Source organism: Galleria mellonella, unplaced genomic scaffold (genome assembly GCF_026898425.1).
Source record: "Galleria mellonella isolate WM207_F2 unplaced genomic scaffold, CSIRO_AGI_GalMel_v1 utg200, whole genome shotgun sequence".
NCBI classification, from domain to species: domain Eukaryota; kingdom Metazoa; phylum Arthropoda; class Insecta; order Lepidoptera; family Pyralidae; genus Galleria; species Galleria mellonella.
Genome location: NW_026442034.1, coordinates 3522483 through 3539062, shown reverse-complemented (window position 1 = coordinate 3539062; position 16580 = coordinate 3522483). Strand labels below are relative to the sequence as shown.

Here is a 16580-nt window from a genome sequence, read left to right as displayed (position 1 = left end):
AGTACATTTTCCTGTTTTAATGAGTAGGACCTCGGAGAATCGACATTAATTACATTCATAACTTTTTTAAATAATAGGTAAACATAAATTTTAAAAATAATAATATTAACAAGTTTTACTTCAAATCTTGAATGATTGTATTCTTATTGTTAACTAACTTTTACATTTCGATTTACACCTAAAAATAGGATATACCCTATTTTTTTAAGTACGTACATTTTCTAAGCCATATAGTACGTGTCATACATACGTTTTACACGTACACAAATTTCATAGTATGTAATTGGTTAGGGCGCTAACAAGTAACCAACGAACTCACTTTCACATTTATAATATTAGTAAGTATTATTGGCAATGTGGAATTATGAACATTCAAATACTGACGAATGTAGGGTAGTAAATGGTCTTAGAGGTATGTCAATGTAACATTTTACCACAAAAAAAAAGACATTGACCAATCAAAACCAAAATCTTAGTGTTAGTTCCCGTCTCTTTTATGAATACATGAACTTACGAATACCTACTGCTGCAATTTATTTGTATTTTAATTGTATTTAAATTGACGGTAAATCTTCAGAAAAAGGGAAAGCAGTTAAAAAAAAAAAATAGATGAAGCAAGTCGCGAATGGATTGCTGAATTATTCAATCGTGTTAGTATTCCATCTAACGGTATCTAAGTTCTTTATTTTGTGCTACTATGCTCAAAAAGAAATGAAAAATAAAGGATAAATCCAAAAGAAATTTAGATGGACATATGGACATCTTTGAAATAATATAAGTTCAAACGCATCATATTTAAGAATAATCTATGAATACATCCATAAGAATGACAGTTGCTTGACAAATGTCAGTACAAGACCGCCCTCTGTCAACTAGATTATGAAACACAAACGTAATGGTGATCGCCGTGATTTGTAGTAAACTTGACTGAATCTTTTTAATTTTATTTGTATTTTCTAATTAATTAATATTGCTCCTATAATTTAGTACTGTGGCTACGGCCATATCATGCTTTCTTATGTCGGCATTAGCTAAAACTTCAATTTTAACCGAAGAGGGTGGAAATCAGTGCAGAAAACGTTCTCTTCCATCCAGTGAACAGTGCAATAAAAGATCAAAAACCGACGATATGAGTGCCAACGAGAAGAAATCAAACTTTTCATTGTTAAATCCAAACAATGGGACAATTAAAACGAATACGTCGTCTATGAATAAGCCAGGGGCAGCTACTAAGAAACTTATTATAAAAAATTTCAAAAGTGTGTTTACGATTTATTTTTGTCATCATGTCATAACCTTAATTTTGTATGGTGCTATGTAAATTGTTCACAATATGTTGTAGGCAAACCAAATCTACCGGAGAACTATCAGGAGACGACATGGAGCAAATTACGCGAAGCTGTGATTGCTATACAGACGTCGAAGGCGATAGCCTATTCCTTGGAGGAACTGTACCAAGCGGTTGAAAATATGTGCAGTCATAAGGTAAATATTCTAGTAATCCAAGCAAAACAAATATGTCTACTCTATTTCAAGTTTTAAATCACTTTACACCAGAACATCTTAAAATTTAGTCTGAATTGATCATTTATATAATGATTATAACAAGTTTATTTGGTTTTAAATATTTAATAATTACTACATCCACATATATTGCAAGTATTTCAAGAAATTAGTGTATACAAATTTATAAGAGTTAAGTTTCTATTGAAAATAATTCTGTTATTGTACTTTTTTAAATTTGTTGTTCTGATAGCAGACTTAAAATTATAATAATTCAGTTGAGTAAATTTGTTTAAGATAAGTCAGTGCATATAAAGAGATCCTTAGAGTTGTATCATTTGACAAAAGTTTTATTAGTCTGCCATTTAATGATGTATTTTTCTTTTAAGTAGAGTGATTCATTCAACAATTCAATTTCATAGTAAATTATGACACTTCTTGGAATTTATGTCATTTAAGAATTTTTTTTAAATATTGGATATTTTTAAAAAATTATATAAATCCAAAAATAATGACAAATTTGTATTTCTTTATTCATTTCTAGATGGCATCTCAACTGTATGTGAACTTAACAAATTTAGTAGAAGCCCATGTGAAGGCTAATATAGAACAATTCCTGTCGGAGAGCATGGACCGGCAAGTATTCCTGAAGAGGATGGATGACTGCTGGCGTGCACACTGCCGACAGATGATCATGATACGCAGCATCTTCCTCTATTTGGATCGCACTTACGTCCTGCAAAACCCTAGTATACATTCAATATGGTATGAATTTATAATATACATGTTTTTACCCACAACTTCAATTGCATGACTAAGATTAGTAGTAGTAAACTTAATAAGGATTGGTTAAGATGCTGAAAGGTAATAGATAAGCTCACTTTTTCAAAAAAGCAACATTCTTTATATTTTATTTATTCTACTTAGCTTAATAAAAGAATCAAGTAAAAATATTTTCCAGATGGTAAGTATTTTTATACTCCTTTTTTCCCTATAAGCAACATTTTCCAATAAGAATTTTTTATTGAAATTGGTTCAAATAAGTTACTTATATAGAGTGTTCGCTGTATTGGCTGCTACTTCATACATCTGTATATCAGAAGTAGGAAAACAAATCAAATAGACTACTTCTGTAATCCATACCAACATGTCTTTTAACCCAGATTTTAAGTTAGACCTTCAGGAACATAACTGTGAAACTAGACTCAATTTGATGTAGTAGCTTTTGCATAATATAAGAGCAAACATACAGAAAGACAATTTTTTTTTTAAATATTGTTTTAACCTCTATTGATCTTATAGTCCCCACATATATCGTCATAGTCATAGAATACTGACGGACCTATATATGTAATATTTGTCAGACCCGTCATTATTCTACGAATATGATGATATATTTGTCTTGAATATCATATTTTATTATTATGTCACTGGTACATATTGATTGATCAGAATATAATGACTGTTTACCACATGCTTATGAAAACAACTCGTCTGAGATGTTGCGCACTAACTCAAATAATAGTTACATGATAGTAGTATAGATGATAAACAGACTAAAAAGGTTCATGTATCCAGTGTAGCTTGTGTTTGACATTTGGCTCTCTGCCTATCCAGTAGGGTTCTGTAATATGTGACAAAAACTAACTTGCGTTCTTCTCCATCTCAAATAGTACACATATACCAAATTTCAAAGTGATTGGTTAAATCGCTAAGAGGTAACTAAGTCACTTTCACATTTATAATATTAATAAGGACGAGATAAATAAGTTACAAAATATACACATTCAAATCATTAATAAATATTCATTTTGTGTCTTAAATATAATTACTAAATAAGAAAAAATCTTTGCAAATTTTTTACTTTATAAGTGTTAAATTGTTTATTTTACAAAACTACATAGTCTGAAACATAACTACATAAACTATATGTAAATAATAATAGCCCTAATATGTTTTCTTTTTTTTATACAACTTAGAATGGCAATCAAGCTGTCGGCCCACCTGATCAAAAGTGGTAACTGTCTCCTATAGACATGAGCGGTACCATGGGCATAACAGAGTATACTGATTTGCCCATGATATTCCCCACGCGTTGCCATTCCTGAGGACACAGGTGTTATTCCTCTGTACCCTGTAAATTGAATTTAGTTTGTAATATGTAAGTGTTCCAAGAAACTGGTGGTTTTTTTTTATAGATAAGAAAGTAGTTAGCTTTTAAAAACCTAAAGTGCAATTACAGTGTTTAGAATCTCTATAATTATTTATTCCAGGGACATGGGTCTAGATTTATTCCGGCATCATATAGCTATGAATACACTAGTTCAAACGCGCACAGTGGATGGACTGCTGCTACTAATAGAGAGGGAACGAGGAGGAGACGCAGTGGACATCTCATTGCTGAAGAGCCTCTTACGCATGCTCTCTGATTTACAAATATATCAGAAAGCATTTGAAAATAAGTATGTCATAAAAATTTACATAATGAAATTTCATGTTTTTTTATATAGATAGATAGATAATTTATTTACATTACTTACAGCACACAAATTACAATACAAACATACTCATAATACACAGTAAAAGAGATAAAAGAATGAAAAATAAAAAAGCAACAAAAACTAAAAAAAAAACTAAAATATCCTCACAATTTTATTTGTTTTAAAATATAGGTAATCACTTTTAATAGAAAAAAATATATTTTTAACTTTTATGTCCTTTATGTTTTTATTGTAGAATTATAACTTAGGATTATGTAGTAATATCTTATCTCTGGCATATGGGGTCAGCTAAGCAAATGCACGTCGACCCATACGGATCTTGTGTGCTTCCTCCTGCCTTATACCATCATTTCATAGATCCTATGTGTTACCCGTTACCCTAACGATATCCCGCGGTTTAAGATATCTGTAGTCCCCTGAGTCTGGATAAGCCGTTCCCAATAGACTTGCAAACGAATCGCAGTTGCACATCAAGTGTTCCATGGATTCCGATTTATGTAGTAATAACTTAGGAAACGATTTAGTATTTTTTTTTTCAATGGAATGAAAATGAAATAGCGGGGTGTCAGTGAGTGATGATAAGGGAAGATAAAATCAAGCCAATGTGAAGAATTAAACACGATGGCTTGGTGACTGCATAGAGGTTGACCAGATAGAATATATTGGTAGTGATGGGAACATTACTGCTTTTTATTAACAGTTCCTTTCCCATCTTGATAATCCATCAATGTTCCACTACTGAGCATGTACTATAATGTTAGCCAGGTGACTTTAATTTAGTTTTTTGTCTCTTGCACTAGAGTAGAACAATATAACCATCTCAAATATCATCATTCACTTTCCCCAGATACAATTACTGATGTTGTGTATTGCTTGATGCTCTACAGGTTCCTGCAAGCAACCGAGCGATTGTACGCGGCGGAGGGCCAACGCCTGATGCGCGAGCTAGCCGTCCCCCAGTACTTGGCTCATGTAGAGAAGCGATTACGGGAAGAAAACGAGCGTCTACTGCATTATCTCGACCCTTCAACCAAGTGAGTGTTCATATATTTGCACCCTAATAATATTATTATTATACTTTTCCTCCCCTTTTTTTTGCAACTTAGAATGGCAAACAAGTTGACGCCCCATCTGACGGGTACTGTGTCCCCAAAATACCCTTCATTCGTTGCCATTCTTGGGGACTAATATGTTATGCTTCTGTACTATATAATTTCATTGCCATATTTCATTCTTCTAACCGAAACACAGCCATGTAAACAACTGCTTCATGGCAAAAACATGAATTGAACAGAGGTATCCAAACAGATGACTTTTGTACAAACTTTCCCTCTGGTAAAATCTTTGTATACAGCCAGTACTATTTGGGACAACGTAAAAATACTAGCAATACCCCATACATTCAAATCTGTTCTGGCATGTAGAAGCTATGTTGAAATAAACTCGCATACATACATTAACACTAAAAACATTACACTCCCTTTTTGGCCAGGTGTGTAAAAAAAATTATTTGCTTATTTATTTCACAATTGGCAATCTTACATTCACTAAACTATTTCTGTAGTTCATTAATCGAAAATCGAATACGGGTGAATGATACCTGAAACTTACAAGTTCATGTCGATAATGGTACAAAAATAATACAAATTAACGATAATATAAACAAGGTTATCACTTGTTTATTTGTCATTAACATACAATTACAATATTGACAAACATATAGAAAAACTGCGTTATTTCCTTAAGTTTGATATCAGTAGTTTATCTATTTTTTACGTTTTATTGTGATGTTAGACTTTTCATAAGTCTGAAGATACGTACCTCGAAATGTAACTAAAAGTATTAAACTTTAAAATTATTTTTTTTTATTTTTCAATAATAATAATTCTACACATTTCGCCTTATCTAAAGGCATGTAAATTTTTGTCTTAGTACGTATTAATAATTACTAAGTGGCTTAAATTTCGTCATAGTCGTAGAATACTGACGTATCTGACAAAGATTACATATATAGGTCCGTCAGTATTCTACGACTATGGCGATTTTTCAGGTATAGAGTAATTATATAAATCCAAGTAGTTATTTTAAATACATTAATACATCATCTTCTTACCCTTATCTCAATTATTTGGGTTCGACGTAATGTGATTATCCATATTACAAAAAGATTTGGCTTATATTTTTACGACCGGCCTCCTTTCTGATGTCAAACCTCTTTGGGAATGCATTTGTTGGTAGTTTCCGCCGCCTACGATATGGAGGGAAGGATTGAGGAAAAAAGAGGAAGAGAACGTTGGAAATGCGTAAAGGAAATTGGTAAATGAGAGGAATAAGAGACTTATGTGGGAAAGAAAAGAGTGGGGGGGGAGGATACTGCAGTTGCGGAAAGGACTGCGATACTGCAGTGGCTCGTGAAGCCCGAATCTCATACCCGTATGCCTTTAATCTAGAATCGGACAGATTTCTAGAGAAGAACACCCCTGACGCCTAAATACATTAATACATAATCATTATTACATTTAATTGGTTAATTGTATAGAATTAAAAATATAAAATTATATAGGAAGATTGAATGTTTGAATAGAGATTGGATTACATGTTTATTTTTTAAATTATGATCCTTCTTATATATTTATAATTTTAGAAATTTAGAAACTTACTATAATTACTTACTATACTTACTTTTAGAAATGTAAATCATAAAAATTCTTTTTTTTTTTAATGGGTGATAATGAAATAGCAGCCCCGCCTGCGCTATCACCTGGATGGCGAGGAGAGATGAAAGTATATCAATTAGCCCATCGTGAAGAATTTCACGAGAATTAACCACAATGGTTTTCAGGGGAACCGCGTGGAGGTCAACCTGATAGGATGCATTACTAGCAATGGTGTTGTTAGACCCATTACTAACAATCCCTTTCCTTCCTAAAAAGTTTATTATATCTAATTATCATAATATTGTTACAGATGGCAATTAATTCACACAGTAGAACGACAATTACTTAGTGAACACCTGTCTGGTATCCTGAGCAAAGGTTTGGAGACTCTGATGGACGGTCCAAGGTTGTCTGACCTCACCACACTGTATAATTTGTTCAGCCGAGTCAAGGATGGCCTTAATGAACTCTGTAATCACTTCAATGCTTATATTAAGGTAACAAATTCTTATTACACTCTTACATATAAGAACCTCAAAAATATAAATATTTTATAAGAACAAATATGCTAAATGTAATCTCTGATGGGGTGTTCAGAACCATTAGTTAACTGCTATTTTGGTGAAGGTAATACTTGGCATACTCTCATTATGTGAATTATATTACAGTCTGTTGTAATCGAGGGAGCAAGTGCAATACGCCATCACTCGGTTTAATTTGTTATCAATGTTTTATTAGGCGGAAATATTAATAAAGTTTCTGACTAACTGTCTATCTCATCAAGAGTTAGTTATTGAGTCTAACTGCCCATTACTAGCAATATACCCTATCAGGTCAACATTCACTGTTCCCCCTTGAAATCATCGTGGTTAATAATTGTTGATTCTGTCACATTGTGCTTAACATTCCTTATTGGTGCCCCGCTTCATTCGAATTTCATTCAAATTTGATCCATCCTGTCAAAGCCAAAATCAATCTGGGAAAGCTCTAGACTAACCTTTGTTTTAGCATGGTGTACAATAAGGATCAAATTTCCATAATAAAATTAGTTATGAAAATGGACGAAGAAGAGATGTTTATACTTTCTATTTTTATAAAGAGCCTGACGTGAAGTTAGATATGAAAGGTAGTAATATTAATAGGAAATTTTTTACAGAAAAAAGGTCGCACGATAGTAATAGAGCCAGAGCGCGACAAGACGATGGTGGCGGAGCTATTAGAATTCAAGGAGCAATTAGACCACATAGTGAACACGTGCTTCCAGAGGAACGACAAGTTCCTCTACTCCATGAGGGAAGCCTTCGAGTTCTTCATCAACCAGCGGCAGAATAAACCTGCTGAGCTTATTGGTAATTGTTTTTTTACATACCGTAAAGTTTACATAACTGTAAATCTGCTAGAGCTTTACTTTCAGGTGATTAAATTTTGAATTGCTTATCATTAAACACTTGATTGATTGTGTGTCTAGTCAAAAGATACAAACGCTGCGAGAAACTGTTTAAATTAATTGTAAAATAGTTTAAGCACATTGCTGCAAAATCAAAAGTAAAGTTATACCAACTTGGCTAAATAATCCGATGTATAGTTTTATTGCACTTTTTCTTTCACAATTCTAATTCAAAATCAGGCAAATTTTATCATCATAATTATCATCATATCAGCCTTAACTTGTCCATTGCTGAACTTAAGCCTCCAGGGTTGCCAGTAGTTGCCATGCTTAGCAGACGTATTGGCAAACGCAGTTATGTTTTAAGAGGGATGCTGCTGCCCATCCCTCGCTCTCCCTTAGTCCTCTTATGACATCCACAGGAAAGAAAAGAGCCTAGTCTATGCCTGGACTACACAGCACATGTTATATTCTTTATTAATTTATATAGCCAAATTCGTCGACGTGAAACTTCGCGCCGGCAACAAAGAAGCGACTGAAGAAGAATTAGAGCGACTACTAGACAAAATAATGGTACTTTTCCGATTTATCCACGGCAAGGATGTGTTCGAAGCGTTTTATAAGAAGGATCTCGCTAAAAGGTTACTGGTTGGCAAGTCAGCTTCGGTGGACGCTGAGAAGTCGATGTTGAGTAAGCTAAAACAGGAGTGCGGCGGGGGATTCACTTGTAAACTAGAAGGCATGTTTAAAGATATGGAGCTGTCGAAGGATATCAATATTACTTACAAGCAGGTATGTGTAAAATATTTTTATTATTTTAAATAAGAAATTTAGTTTATTAATTTTACTACAGGATACAAAGGTACCTTTGTACCTCCATTGTCGCTAAACTGAGAATTAATTTATTGAAATACCATAGGGAGACTTTGTACAAAAGTCGATTGCTTGGGTACCTCTGTCCCATTCGTGTTTCAACCGTGAAGCTGTTGTGTTTACATGGCCGTGTTTCGGTTTGAAGGGTGGGATATGGCGTGAATTTATAGGGTACAGAGGAATAACATCTGAGTCCTGAAAAATGGTAATGCATGGAGAGTATCATGGGCGAAACAGTATACTCTGTTATGTCCATGGTACTGGTCATGTTTATAGGCAACGGTTACCACTTTCCATCAGGTGGGCCGTCAGCTTGTTTGCCATTCTAAGTTGCATAAAAAAAAAAAGAAAAAAAATATTATTCAATACAATGGCATATAAAATTTGACCATCTATTTGATGGAAAATGGTGCCTGTAGCCTATATGTGTTATGCTATGTATGGTGCTGTCTATATCAATATAGGTTGTATTGATATGATCAGATTAATTTCCAAGAAGAGCTAGACTTGATAGCGCCCCTCTATATAAACATGTTACATTCTCTGGCCACAGCACTTGACGGCGATGAAGGAGGGCGGCGGACTAGAACTATCGGTGTACATCCTAACGATGGGCTTCTGGCCGACATACGCGCCGGTGGAGGTGCGGCTGCCGATCGAGCTGACACGCCACCAGGATCACTTCACTAAGTTCTACCTCGCCAAGCACTCGGGCCGCAAGCTGCAGTGGCAGGCCACGCTCGGACACTGTGTGCTGCGCGCCAACTTCACACAGGTACTACCTACCTACTTTATTTATTTATTGACTCTTTCATAAATACATATTACTACATCTATCTATTAAAGTTTGTTATGATCTCCCTAGCGATGATGTTATCACTGGAGTTTGATTTATCTTAATTATAAAGCTTCGATATGGTATATAATAATAATAATAATTCTTTATTTGGAACAAAAACATTGGTTACAATATTATTGAAAAACGATGATATCCGCAGAAGTATGTATTTCGTGTCATCCAAATTTGACCTTTGCGGTCTATAAATGAAGTACACCTTGAAATATGTAAATAAATAGATAGATATTCTTTATTATTTTCTCCATAAGATTACAATAGTAAACTTTATAATAAGTTATAGATACAAATTTTTACAAGAAAATATTACACTAAGAAAACAATGGGCGGCCTTATCGCTAAGAGCAATCTCTTCCAGGCAACCTTTGGATGGAAATAATCCTAGTCATATGACACTCGTTTCAGGGTAACAAAGAGCTGCAAGTGTCGCTGTTTCAAGCGCTTGTTCTGCTGCTGTTCAACGATGGAGACAACCTCTCTTTTGAAGAAATCAAGACTGCCACCAACATAGAGGTATACTAAGCATAAGATGAGATTTATATCATTAGCCTCGATTAGGAGATTGTGCTACCTATGAATATTTACCCAAAGAAGCTTCGCTAGCAATTAGAGTTCCTGAAAGGAATATTTACGATTTCCGTTTCACCCTATCTGTAGGGCAAATAGATTATAATCTAACACATTAAAAAATAATTAACCAACATAACCCATGAGTTTTGTTATTAATAGGGTCTAACTATTCTTGTTAGCAATATACCTTATCAGGTCGACCTTTACGCAATTCCCCCTGGAAATTAACGTGCTTAATGAAATGAATTTTTTTTGCTAGAATGTAGGTAATATTGTTTAATATGACAAATTGTCACAATGGGCCAACAAACCTGCACTCATCTTCACCTATCATCTCTCACCAGTGTATACCGAGAACGCAGATGGGCTTAGTATTTTATTTTCACTCATTAAAAAAACTAAACTAACTTCATCCGCATCGTTTTATTCTCCACTAGTAACCTGTGAGCGTGTACCGACAGCGTAGACAGAGGGTTACCATTCCATATTCATCCTAAAAAGAGAAACTATAGTATGTGAAGAATCAGGTGGACCGTCAGCTTGTTTGCCATTCTAAATTGTATAAAAAAATAAATAGATTGGTTTGGTCGGCAGGAGGGCGAGCTGCGTCGCACCCTGCAGTCGCTGGCGTGTGGCAAGGCGCGCGTGCTGACCAAGGCGCCGCGCGGCCGCGAGGTCGACGACACCGACCACTTCTCCTTCAACGCGGACTTCACCAACAAGCTGTTCCGCATTAAAATCAACCAGATACAGATGAAGGAGACGGTATGATAGCTTTATTTTATAACTAACTATATAGTTTTGCTTGTGCATACCAGTGTTTAAAGTTTAATTGAGATATAATCTACCCATGTACCACCAAGTTTCATTCAAATTATTGTGTCATATCTATGTTTATGTGTGCGTAATCAAATATTGCGGGTTGATTGACACGACGAGGTTGGCAGAAACATTGGCAGTCTTTTTGCTTGGGTACCTCTGTTCCATTCATGTTTCAACCGTAAAGCAGTTGTATTTGCATGGCTGTGTTTCGGTTTGAAGGGTGGGATATGGCGTGAATTTACAGGGTACAGAAGAATAACACCTGAGCCCTCAGGAATGGTAACGCGTAGAGGGTATCATGGGCGAAACATGAAATAAATGTACCGGCGTTACCTGACGCGTTATTCAGCGCACTCATCACCCCCTTTATAAACATAATGGCAATGCATGGGGGGTATCATGGGCGAAACAGTATACTCTGTTATGTCCATGGTACTGCTCATGTCTATAGGCGACGGTTACCACTTTTCATCAAGTGAGCCGTCAGCTTGTTTGCCATTCTAAGTTGTATAAAAAAAGACATATTTCAAGTAACTTGTGATTGAATTTCGACTAAGTTATAATTGATAATATTAACAAATAAAAATTATTTTATATACTAAATACAAATATAGGACATTAGGATAAAAATAGTGGGGCGAATTATTAATCTAGTGTGTACAGTACTAAATTAACAATTATTAAAGTTCTTAGTAAACAAACAATTACCTTACTGCACTACATACATAAACATAGATATAACTCTATACAAATCAATTGAACTATTTAAGCATTATTGAATAACAAACATCTTTACAAATTTTGAAATGTATAATATTAATAATATACTTATTATTATGAATGCCACATAAACACACCAATTGCCTTGTTTTCAAACTAGGATACCCTGTGTTATGATAACTAGACAACAAGCGTTCGAGGGCGCAACCCATAAGCTTTGTTACTCTTATCTAACTACCAAAGAAAAGGGGGTATTAATATATGAATACAATACTTATTAAGCCAATAACTGATAAAATATTCTTTATATAATCTATAGAGTGAAGAACAGAAGGCGACCGAGGAGCGCGTCTTCCAAGACAGACAGTACCAGATCGATGCGGCCATAGTGCGTGTCATGAAGATGCGGAAAGCGCTCTCTCACAACCTGCTCATCTCTGAACTGTACAACCAACTCAAGTTCCCTGTTAAGGTAACCAGATTTTTTTATAAGTTTAAAATTAGGTAATTGAAAAAAAAATATCCATATTCAATTGGCCTAGTTTCTAGAATCTATGTGCTTTAAATCATTTTTCAAATTATTTATACTTTTGATTTTTTTTATCATAGTGTTAAAGGAACATTTTTCACAAATTCTTGCCCATCTTACGACCATTATATTTCCTTAATCGCCTTTTATAACACTTAATTTAAGCAATTGAATAATCATTCATATTATATCCATTCAGAGCAAGTTAGACAATGTTAATAAACTTTAACAAAAAAACTATTACAGCCGGCCGACCTCAAGAAACGCATCGAGTCGCTGATCGATCGAGATTACATGGAACGGGACAAGGACAACCCCAACCAGTACAACTACGTGGCATAATCGCGGCGTCCGCGAGTGCACACCCCCGCAGGCGTAGCCGCTCGCCTCCGCCCGCTTCCGTTCGCATCCGTTCGCGTCCGTTCACCTCCGTACGAATCTGAATCCGGTGCGAAAATTTACTACATTTGGAGTGAGATGTAGCGGGCGGCTAGACATGTATAAAAGACGGTTATGTGAATGAAACTACCTTATAGTTGTGTGGAACAAATAAATATTTATCTTAAACAGATTGTTGCAAGAGAAATGTAATGTGAGAAAACTGGAAACAGAATAGACAAACAGTTAACATTCAAGTGTTTATTTTAAATAAAAAGAAAATTATATAGTCAATCAAAAATTATCGGCAGATGTAAGAGGCTACGCTTGTCCCCATATTGTCTCTAAATACGTATCATTTCTTTTCAATCTACAAGTGTACCTTACTGTTAAAGGAGTCCAACCGCTGAATTTATTTAAAAGGGCTACAAGTTCTTTATTGAATAAATAAAGAGGTTTAACATCAATAAAACCGCTATTATGTTGATTTATATATGTAAATATCATACGAACTCATAAAGAAATTATATATGAGTGACACATATAGTCTCCAAATTTAGGAAATAACATTATTTCTGTTTAGATTGTGTATCTGCATCAAAAACCATTCAGTTTATGTCCCCTAAAAAGCTACGATGAAGTACACTGAGCCTTGTAACAAAAAAATGTACAGATTTATTGGCCAAATTTAAATAAAGCACAGGATTTACATTTCTACTAATATTGCATAATTTATCCAAATATTAAAAAGTGCTGAAAAAGTGGAATATTCAACCAAAACATGTTTCTAAGAGTCTGATGAAAAACTTTTATGCTGGTATGCTGAAACCGTAGATTCAGATGGGCTAAAACAAATTAAATAGATAACATTTTTACTCAAGAATTTAGTAAAGTTAAAACCAAAGTGTGTAGAACATTCAAACTAGATCCTCGAATTAATTTATCTACATATATCCTATAGAAATGTCTAGAAACAACGCTGCACATTCGGAATCTGGTTCCATTATAAATATAATTAAATAAGTATAATTACAGCTTGGAAACATAACGTGTGATATTAGACAATGGATCATCCTCCGATAGAACGGACTCGCTCATTTGTAGTGTTGCTTTAGATTTTGTGTAGATACATTGATTTTTAGTTATGTAAGAACATGCATAGAAGCTTATGTCCTTGATGTTTCACATTTTTATATATTAATTATATTTTAAATATCGAATTTGCGTCTATCAGAGCTCATTCTTGATTTATGGATTGTGAATGGTACCAATACACATGCTTAATTATAAAGATTTTTACAAAAAAAAAAAAACAAACACCTTCAATTGCGACCAGTTAATTTGGTCTAAAAAACCAAGTTACTGAACCGATTTTGATAACATTTTTATGAAACCAAGCTATATCTTTTCAGATAAAAAAAAATCCCAAATCGGTTTACAATTTGCTAAGAGGTAACGTAACATTAAAAAATAATGCAACCGAATTAAGATCCTATTTTTTTTATAATTGAAAATATATAAATATCATAAATTATACCTACATTTGTAATATTTTACTTACATAATACTATTTCTACCTTCTTACCTCTTACTTCGTCGTACCTATTTTACCTCCACCAAGCTTTTCATTTCCAGAGTGAAATTACATCTGTTTTTGAAGGCTGAGAATAAATGTGTCATCATCACGGTATATATATATCAGATATATATATATATATATATATATATATATATATATATATATATATATATATATATATATATATATATATATATATATATATATATATATATATATATATACATTTAGTCGCTATTATTAACGGGTAGAGGGATGCCAATAATAGTGGGTACATAATGTATGAATTAGTAATTTCAGCCAATATTTGAAGAGCATGAGATAGGTTTTATGGGTCGGTATACGCGAGTGATACCTTACCCCATCACAAATTAATGCTTATGCACAAGTATGCTTGGTTTCAAAATAAAGTTACATTTGTTATCAGCATTAAACATGTGTATTGGCGGCATAATTGTGGAATGTGTATTATATGAGTAATATATTTCTATTTGTACATTTTGTATCTTTTTTTTTTTTTATACAAGAGTGTGTTTACTCGAGACCACAGTCTACAAATTGTTTTGCATAGTTCATATTATGTTGCTTTTTAGTTCACGTTTTGTCTACACAACTAGTGCCCAAGTTAGATTTCCATCGAGTTACGTCAAAATGGAGGGATCGCTGAATAAATACTATTTATAATTTTCACTCGTTGTTTTATTCGACTTGTCAATATAATAAAATTAATAATAAACAGAAAATAAAAGCAATAAAATAAATAACATTATTCATATATGCACAATGGTATACTATTGTTAAGTCTCGTCAGTACACATTATATTTTTATGAAATAACTACCGGTTTATTAAAAAAAAAACTTACGAAATTAGATCGAAAAAGGTCGACTAGTTTCGGTATCAATTCATGATCCTTAGTCATGAGCGACAGTGACACGTGTGTGTCAATCAGGCTCGTGCTCGCGTCACAGTCGCTCATGAAGAAGGATCACAAAATAAAACCGAAACTAGCTGAGCGTTTTCAATCTAATTACACGCAAATTAAACCAGTAGTTATTACATTAAAATTGTATTCTATGAATGGAAGATTTACATATTGGAATAATATTTACCTGGAATGGATTTTCCAATCGTTATTTTTATTATTTTATTCACGCATATGTTAACATTGAAGTAAAGAGAGACTACAGAACACCAGCTGTCACAAAAAGAAATACATAAACAATCTAATTAAAAAAAGTCATAATAAAACTCTAAAAGACACTAATCGCAAAGTAAAGACCTAATATATCTATGCATACTATTATATTGACGAAATAGGAACAAGGCGGTATAAGTCTGACACAATTAAAATAGCAGTAGTAACAACATATTGAGCACAAATATTACATACTAGCGGCCCGTCCCGGCGTCGCACGGGTGGACATTTTTACATTTTAAAAAGTGGCCATTACGGCTGCACACGCAACGGAAGCTTAAATATGGAGTAACTTCTACCGTTTTCCCAACATTTCCCTTCATTGCTCTGTTCCTATTGATCGTATCGTGATGAAAAGTATACTATAACCCGCCCAGGAGTATGAAAAATAATTATACCAAGTTTCATTAAAATCCGTCGAGTAGTTTTTGTTTCTATAACAAACATACAGACAGACAGACAAAAATTTTACTGAATGCATTTTTGGCATCAGTATCGATCACTAATCACCCCCCGATAGTTATTTTGAAAATATATTCCATGTACAGAATTGACCTCTCTACAGATTTACTATAAGTATAGATTACTTAAATCCACTTAATATAGTTAAAAATTTGTAGAGTCTTCAAAACATAAGATATCCGATTCTATATCTACTAGCACTAGCAGTTGGCTGCTCTACAAAAAGCACCTTAGTGTCTCTGTCACTAATATATCTACAATATATACACAGATCTGAGTATATCACATCATCTGTTTACTTGTCAGTCATCTTGAACACTGTGTCAAGATGGTCCTTGTGGTAATCCAGCTCCTCTGCCAGCGCGTTGGCTAATGTGGTCGGTGTGATCTCTGTGTCTAGGTAGTCGCGTAATAACACCTGTATGGAACATGATTATGGTTTAGTTCTTTTTTGTACAATAAAGAGCTATCTTTTTAGATGTGTATCATACCATATATATACATGGTATGACAAATACTTAAGAAGATACACCTCAGACATATAAT

General features: G+C 33.8%; 2 protein-coding genes across 6 annotated transcripts in view; one reads left to right on the top strand and one right to left on the bottom strand.

Moving 5' to 3' along the window:
- The first annotated feature begins 871 nt into the window (after positions 1-871).
- On the top strand, positions 872-15065 carry LOC113518230 (cullin-4A). The gene is made up of 13 exons (XM_026903049.3): positions 872-1259; positions 1343-1485; positions 2048-2268; positions 3777-3965; positions 4892-5038; positions 6972-7158; positions 7818-8010; positions 8539-8840; positions 9475-9696; positions 10183-10290; positions 10942-11112; positions 12209-12361; positions 12665-15065. Exons 1-13 carry the CDS (start codon positions 1019-1021, stop codon positions 12758-12760), a joined length of 2373 nt encoding a protein of 790 aa, XP_026758850.2. The 5' UTR covers positions 872-1018; the 3' UTR covers positions 12761-15065.
- The window catches only part of LOC113518235 (mitochondrial intermediate peptidase), a 12164-nt gene continuing 10636 nt past the window's right edge, over positions 15053-16580 (bottom strand). For all 5 annotated transcript variants that reach the window (XM_031913139.2, XM_026903061.3, XM_026903060.3 and 2 more), the window contains one exon: positions 15053-16452. In XM_031913139.2, the coding sequence (XP_031768999.1) occupies positions 16330-16452 (123 nt within the window). In that variant the 3' untranslated portion in view covers positions 15053-16329. The remainder of the gene's footprint in view (positions 16453-16580) is intronic.